Source organism: Capsicum annuum, chromosome 10 (genome assembly GCF_002878395.1).
Source record: "Capsicum annuum cultivar UCD-10X-F1 chromosome 10, UCD10Xv1.1, whole genome shotgun sequence".
NCBI classification, from domain to species: Eukaryota; Viridiplantae; Streptophyta; class Magnoliopsida; order Solanales; family Solanaceae; genus Capsicum; species Capsicum annuum.
The window spans coordinates 142,262,978-142,271,090 of NC_061120.1; the positions used below are offsets into that span (position 1 = coordinate 142,262,978).

Below are 8,113 nucleotides of genomic sequence, written 5' to 3' on the forward strand. Positions count from 1 at the left end.
TGTGTCCCTTCCCGGTGCCTCCCTTTGACCCCTTTCCCAATTGTCAAAATCTCCATTTCAAATGTGCTCCCTGTAGAAGCAAATGACTTATCCAGCGAGCTATAGGTAATGAGTTTGAACCTATGTACAAGGCTGAGAAAATGCTCAATTGAGTGGCTGTTCTTTGTTTCAATGTTTCAACGGCCAGCAGTTTTTATTTGGATTTTTTGGTGCAACATATCCTTAGTGCTTCATTTCTAAAATGTAAATATGCTCGAAATCCTGAAAGTAAAGAGATCTTAGATATGTGATCCTCCTCCTCTATCATTAAACGATGGAGAAGATGTAGCCGAAAAGCTCAGTCACAGTTGGATCCTTTTGTAATATGTTGTTTCAAGAACTATATGTGAAGAAAAATTTACTGAAGTTTGAACGAATTCAGTAGGCAAAATTAAGTTGTTTAGAACTTGCAACACTTTTATTCCCCTAATTTACTCCTTCAAAATCAAAACCTTTTATGGTGTCCTTTTCATCATTAAGGCAAGACTGTGTTTGGGTAAAGTTGCATAATCTTATTGATCATTTATAAGCATCATAAAGTTCACAGAACTACATACATTTTTGCCCAGGGAGAAGAAACTAAATTGATTTTAGCTAAAAATAAACAGAATATAATTAAGAAAATATTTATCCTAATAAAACCCAAACTGAATGAAGTAATTTAGTAGATTCTTGTCCTCAAATGTTGTTTGTGGAAAGACAGTAAAATATTAGTTACTTCCGTGGGAAAGAACCGATGATGATGTGGGGCTACTAACATTCTCCACGTTGCCTATTTGTGTTTTCCCAGTTAGCATATCAATAGCAATTTGAGCAACTTCCGCAAACCAATCATCCTCTGGAAGTACACTGCAAATTTAGAATTTTTTTTTCAATTAGTAACTAATGAACTTTGACAGTTGTGAGCCTTTTCGTGTTGCTGGTTTCAAGCCCGGATCAAGCCTGCATTTTTTTTTGAGAAGGTAACATATAAGCATTATGATTCCGGGGCTTTGTTTTATGTTTTGTGGTATACCTGTAAGGATCAATTTTGCTTTCAGCAACTGCTTCAATTGCTCTGCCTATGATGTTTTTGATTACTTGTTGAAGATTTCGAGACAAGTAACGCCCTTGTGAAGCAAAGAGTATCACAAACTCCATATCTAAATAAAACTGCAAGTGAAACAGAACAGTGTTTCAGTTCTTGAAACAAAAAAAGTACTTAATTTGTGCACTTACAAAAGGAAAGCAAAAAGTTGAGAAAAGAACACACAAAAAAAAATTATGAAGGAAGATGAAGACAAATAATTAGACAATAAAAACCTGTTGAAGCCCAAGTGGACCTAGAGGCCTTGGCCCTTGCTCAATCTCTTCCCAGAAATTTTGATCTTCAGAAAGCCACAGGATGATTGTTTCAGTGAGCCTCATCAAAAGAATAGTAGCAAATCTTTCTCTTCCCACAAACATGTCTGATGCTACGCTAGCAATTCGAGTTAACTTCCCAAACATTTCCTGATATACTGGAGAAGGAAACCACTCTATCTCTTCTGGATTTCCATCTATATTTAGGTACATGTCTGGACTCAAACGAACGCCACCATCTTCCAAGAAAATGAGTTCAAGTGCATGTTGCCTACAAAAGCTGTCACGGAGCTGATCAACTAAACGTTGGAGTCGCCGCTTCAGTTCTCTCTGCTCTACAGGACGAGACTGCCTGTCTGTACTTCGTTTAGATGTATCATCTGTCTTATTAGATTGTTGTGAAGAGGAAAGCTTCGCGGCTGCACGAGGGATTAGCTCATCTGCTAACAATAATGCATTGGCTAGTAAAGAAATCTGTTCGGGTTCTGTCTCAGCCATCCTAACAATTCTATTTACAGATCCTTCAAGATTCTCATTGTCCACTGAACCAGGTAATGCCTTTATCAACATACCTATGTATGCGTTAAACACTTGCATCACACCTTCCAAAGTTTGCTCTGACAACTGTAAGATTTCAAGAGGACTGATGTCCTCGCAGAGTTCCTGTGAGAACGATCAAGTTTAGGGCCAGAAGGTTACATGCTATAGAAAGATTACTTAAGAGAGCTCAAAGTATCAGAGAGAATAACAGAGAGGCAAATGCATAACAGGAAAATTTCCACCATCCACTGAGAAAAATAAGAATCGGCTATATATGAGACGAAATGCTAATGCAAAAGTTAGTTGTTGCTGCTAGAGGACAGTTAATCACCTGAACCATTGTGTTGAATCTATGAGCACTGCTTGAGAGCTTTGGCTGGGAGGCAATTACTCCAGCAAGAGATGCAGTTCCTAGAGAACGTGAGCCGGTTGGTGGATAAGTTGGCGACCAATCATCTGCAGCAGCATGTGCAGCAGTGCACTGCTCAATCCTCTTTATATTGGCATACAGTGCTTGCTCAACACATGGCCTAAAGATTTTCAAAAGAACTGGTGAAAGGGTCAGGCCGCGAGCTTCTAGCAAAGAGCAGTGCCCCAGACTTATGTGAACACTCTCAGCAACAGGTCTTAAGCATCCTGATGCTGCTGGTGAAGCTATGACGAATCTCTTAATAAGATGAGAAAAATTCTGAGTTTGGTTTACAGCCCAAGTTACTAGCTCCGATGAATAAGAAGGTTCATCATCAAATAAGGCTAACGAATCACTTGTGGCCTGTGCAATTGTTGAGAAAACAAGCTGTGAAAGACCAGCACTATATGCTACTCCATGTGAAGTACCTGAAGGCCGAATACCCTGCATATTACCATGCAAATTCTGCTGGTGATAACTTAACATTAAAGTGTGAGCACGAGGCCCATCACCAAGGCGTTTTAGAGCTCGTACTGCAAAGCGAAGCTCAGCAGCACTGACTGAAGACTGGAAAGAAGCTTCTGCTAATTCTGCTGCTAACTTTTGCTTCTGTTCAGTGATAACTTTCTGCAATGATAATAACGCCGGTGGAGTCAATGTCTGTTTACTACGAGCATCATTTGCCATATGTTCACCTTCATCCAGCACATCCAAAACCTCATCGACTCTCCTCTCAGCAAGTAGCACTTCAAGCTTCTCTACAAATTGTCCTAACCAACTCTCAGTATTGATGGTATCACTGTTGCATTGATTAGACCTATCATCTTGTGTTGAACCCTCAGAGCTAGACAGAGAATCAATATTTATTCCTTCTGCTAAACCATGAACAATTGCTGCTCTAGTGGATAGGAGGTTTCTCAAGGCAATAAGCTGTCCTTCGAGATTGGAAATTTCCCTTGATGTGCTGCATATATAAAACGTATAAGACACTTCTGCAAGTGATGCACCAACAGCCTAGATACACTGCAAAAGGAGTGATAGTGGTTGTTTCAGACTAAAAATGTTCCAGCTTCATGTACGTTTTTACATAATTCCTAGAAAACAAGAGAAATCAAACTCACTGGCAAAACCTTGCCATATGAAATGAACGTGAATAACGAATGCACCTTTAAGCCAAAGTTCAGTTCCAGGCAGAGATATGTGAATATTTCCCACAAATACTCAATGAACATCTAGCAAGAGGAGTGAGATTCACTGCGAGCACTGCTTTAAATTCTTTTTGTTATATAAGAGATTTTACTTCATGGCAAGTCTAGTCGTCATGGCAAACATTTGAACAGATCTTCAAGCTCTAAGATATCTATGGAATGATATCTCAATTCTTTTGATATAGCATATCAACTCGATGGCAAGTCTAACATATTGGTGCTTGACACCCTTAAATACCAACTCTGATTTCATTTCTGAAGATATATCATTCGTTTCCACAGATATCAATACATGCATAAGTCACAGCTGACAACGTTAAACTAGAAATTAATATGATCTGTCATTTACACGCGAACTTCATTTTTGTGCATTTTAATCGCTGCAACTTAATTAGTTGGATATTAACATATAATCATTCCATAGCCATATAACTCACAGACTGTGTGCACATCACAGAGTTGAATTCATTACTTTGAAAATGTATTGCAGAGTTAGTTTACCGTATGAAAGCAGCATAATTAGCATAAACACTTTTCCGCATTTCCTCTGCAGAAGCCTTACTTAAGTCCGTAAGGTATTTGCATAAATGCCTTATTTCCTGTAAATAATTTCCAAAGAATTACGAGTAATTCTTAGCTCCATTTATCGAAATGAACATTAAATTTTTCTCCCTTACTACAGGGAAAGATAGACTAATCACATCATCCAAATTTCAATGTAGAAACTAATTTTTTTTCAGACAGTGAATAACTAATTCAAACCTTACTTTCACTGTAACACTTTGTTATCTTTGCCCATAACTGCCTCCAAATCAAATTTTAACAAGAATGAGCCAAATAGATCCTGAAATTTATACTCTCTGTCCCAAATTTATGTGGCACAATTTGGATTTTGAGAGTGAAACAATTTAATTTTGACCGTTTGAACATAAAATCTTTAAGCTTTTTAAAAAAAAAAAAAAAAAATCAAATTTACATATATATCAAAATCAAAGTATTATAAGTGACAATAATCAATATTCAACGTGATTGAAGGATATATAAAAGAATTACGGTAAAAAAAAAAGCGATTTGAATCTCTAAATTTGAAAGGCATCACATAAATTATAATGCAATTTGTGAAGTAAAGAGACAGGTTCAATTGCTTTCAGTTCCAACAAGGCATACATATAGAAAACACAAAGTTTAAAATGGAATCACAGGCATTATGATGGAATTTACGTGCATGAATGTAAGATGCTCTCACTCATTCTCAAAACATGCACTACTTTAAAGAAATGTAACCTTTTCACTCATGTGACGGCATCGATTGGTGACATAAGAATCAGGATCAAAGGCAGAAGACTTGAAAACTTTAAGTTTATCACTAAGTGATAGATCCTTCTCATCAAAATCAATTGAATCTCCAATGCTTGACGAAAATGAACCTCGATCCATCATTATTAATTCTTATTATTATTCTTTTAACGTAACGTAACTCCCCAAAATTCTTTCAACATAAAACAATTAGCAAAGAAGAAGAAAAAAAGTGTTAAAAAGAATATGAATATGATACCAACACATTGAATTTGGAGGTGCTCCAATTATCACTACAACAACGGTGGACTCGCTCCTAATTACCTTACCTTTTCTCCGCTATTTTTTTTTTTTGTCATTTTTTAGTTTTTATACTGCATTAAAAGAAAATGACATATTTTTACTTAAAAAAAAGACGATTGAACTTTTTCGACTCACTATGTAGGAAGGCAAAAATAATTTTAAAAAAAATATAGGTAAATTTAATCTACTAAATTTTATTATGAAATCTAAGTCTATCTCAATAAAATTAATGACCTAAAGTGAAATGTTACTATGAGACTATGTGCACGAAAAAAACAAAGAGAAAAAATATATCTCAATAAAATTAGTGACCTAAAGCCAAATTTTAATATGCAGCCTTAAATATACGCACATAACAAAAATAATATCAATAATTTAGATTTAATTTTTTGATTCTTACTTACTATTTTTTAGCGTAGTATTCTTAAAAGACATTAAGTATTTAACTTCACATGAAAATATTATTATTTATAAAAGTGAGAATTAATTTTAATTAATAAAACTTTAGATAGTAATATTATTATTTATAAAAGTAAGGACTAATTTTAATTAATGATATTTTACTCATGTGTTTGTAATGCATTATCTTGAATATTATTGTGAAAACTTATATTTTATTAATGAAGATTTGATAAAATATTCTAAAATATTTTTAGTAAAATATAGATAGTTCTTCTTTCTTTTTTATTTAATTTTTTTTTATATATTTTACAATATTTAATATTATTTTAAGTAAAATTAAAATCATTAAATTCATATTAAATTATTTGAGCCCTCAAAATTTTAAAGGCCTAAAGCAAAAGCTTTACTAGCTTTACCTTGGAGCCAACTCTATACAATTGTTTGAACTTTTTGATATATATAGTTCAAGTTACCTTTAACTTGTATTGTTGAATAATTACTTTATATCTTGTTTGGATGGTTCTTACATTGATGAGACGCCTAACAGGAGAGGAGTTGATGCTAGGTGGGAGGCTTGGAGACAAACTCTCTGAAAGTTAAAAGGGATTAGATTAAGCAGCAGCAAAATAAAAAATTTAGAGTGCAAACTCAATGAGGGATTATATGAGGATGATGTTCAAGTGAGGCCTGACATAAAAGTTATCTTCAAGAGAGATACTTTAAGTATCTTAGGTCTATAATATGTGTTAGTAGGGACAAGGGACATCGACACTGATATCACATATTGTATCACTACAATAAATTTGAGTGATGAATTATTTTGTCATTTCATCACAAAAAACTTTGCATGACAAAAAATCCTGTCACTCAGTCGTCCCTAAACCATGGATCACTACATGTATACAGAGACAAATTAGTATTTCATTGCTAAATAAAGTTTCATCAGCGATGAAAGTCGTTTTTGTCTCTGAATGCATAATATCTATGACAAATTCATTTGCAAAGAAAAATATAAAAATTTGTAGTTAATAAGATCTTTTCGTCACTAATAAGTTATTAACAACGACAAAACTACCTCATCACTAATTTTTCAATCTAATTAGTTACGACATGAATTGTCTCTAAAGTTATATCTATTTCTTAGTTGAAGAAAAATAGTTTCATCATTAAAGACGATCTTTTATCTACGAAAAGACATTTTGTCCCCAAATATATACATTAACGGTAACTTTGCTTTTTAAAGAATGGCTTATAGTTTTGAAGCTGAAATCTATCTTGACGTTACTAAAAATATTCTTTCTACTGACATAATAAAATTGTCACAGTAAATTACCGTATTTAGTGACCGTAACAATTGTGATAAAGTACAAATTTAATTCATAATTGAAGAATATAATGCTTTTAATTATTGACCAGAACACAATTCTAGGACAAATTGTTGTTGTCACAAATACAATCAATTTATAAAAAAGTAATATGTCATATGACAAAAATATAGAATTATCTTGAAAAATATAATGTAATTTGATCATTTTATCATTCCCCCATCTTGTGAACTCCTACTTGTTTGAAGTGGAAAAACTTTTGAGTTGTTATTTCCAACTTTACTGATAAAATTGCCCCTTTATAGCTTTCGCAAGATCTTTCTTCTGGCTTTCCACGAACTTTTTTGATTCCAAATGAATTTGCATTTATTTTAAATAGAAAGTCAATTTAGAATACAACCTAAAATGTGAAAAATGAAAGAGCACAATATATTAGAAATTTCTAGCGTACACTAAAAACTCTATAATTACAAGTTTAACATAAGTAAAAGTTTACAGAGTTCTTAGGGGATCAAAAATTTCTCCACATCATGCACATAGAAGGCACACAAGGTTTTACAACGACCTTAGGCGCGAGAATCTTTTGGGAGAAATTGATTTTACTATCTTCATCATGTGCACATGGCTAAGCATAAACATGGAAAACCAAGAGCTCAGGCATCACATAGCCACTACATTCAAGGAAGGGATAGGATGACCAGATGAGACATCACAGACGAATAAACAAGAGACTTTGGGAGGACCGGTCATAAAGAAGAGAGGTGGTACAAACAATCCATCTTTAATAACACACATGATAAGAGATAAAGCAAGTGGAAAGAATGACTAAAGCTGGTTGACAGTGACTGAAAGAGCAGGGTTAGGGTTCTGAAATATGGGGGAGCAGGAAATAGTGAACTTTGCTATATTGCTATCTGATTCTAGTAGGACTTCTTCATTCAAAAACTGTACCATACATTGAATTTATACACACTTCTGTTCTTTTCTTCATCAATAACTACACTTAATGCTTGAATCATTAAATGATATTTCATTTTCCTGACGTCCAAAACTTAATGAAGAAAACAAAATCAGTGAAGCATAACTAAACTGTAATTCAAAAATTTTTAAAAGCTCTATTGTGGAATGGTTCAGCAATAAGAAAATAAATCAGTTAACAAAAATTTTAGGAACACTTGCAATTGTGTTAAGAAGTCTTCAAAAACTTGATAAGACATTTGAAGAAAATAAATCTAGTTGTTTTCCCATCA

At 33.8% G+C, this 8,113-nt stretch overlaps 1 protein-coding gene across 3 annotated transcripts; it reads right to left on the reverse strand.

Annotated features, from left to right (window-relative positions):
- Positions 1-530: 530 nt before the first annotated feature.
- LOC107853791 (exocyst complex component EXO84A) lies at positions 531-5,100 on the reverse strand. 3 transcript variants are annotated; one of them, XM_047398194.1, is made up of 7 exons: positions 4,822-5,085; positions 4,039-4,136; positions 2,252-3,293; positions 1,953-2,043; positions 1,342-1,820; positions 1,055-1,191; positions 531-888 (listed from the first exon to the last, which is right to left on the reverse strand). In XM_047398194.1, the coding sequence occupies exons 1-7, from the start codon at positions 4,975-4,977 to the stop codon at positions 750-752; spliced, it is 2,142 nt and encodes a 713-aa protein (XP_047254150.1). In that variant the 5' UTR covers positions 4,978-5,085; the 3' UTR covers positions 531-749. The 3 variants fall into 3 exon arrangements, with proteins under 3 accessions (XP_047254150.1, XP_047254148.1, XP_047254149.1); XM_047398192.1 differs by having other exon boundaries at positions 1,342-2,043; positions 4,822-5,100; XM_047398193.1 differs by having other exon boundaries at positions 531-981; positions 1,342-2,043.
- Positions 5,101-8,113: the final 3,013 nt, after the last annotated feature.

Coding starts and splice junctions, on each gene's coding strand:
- LOC107853791 (XM_047398192.1), bottom strand. CDS start 4,977: ATGATGGATCGAGGTTCATTTTCGTCAAGCATTGGAGATTCAATTGAT. Junction 3,294..4,038: donor AATTATGCTGCTTTCATACG/GTAAACTAACTC, acceptor TTATATATGCAG/CACATCAAGGGAAATTTCCA. Junction 2,044..2,251: donor GATTCAACACAATGGTTCAG/GTGATTAACTGT, acceptor TCGTTCTCACAG/GAACTCTGCGAGGACATCAG.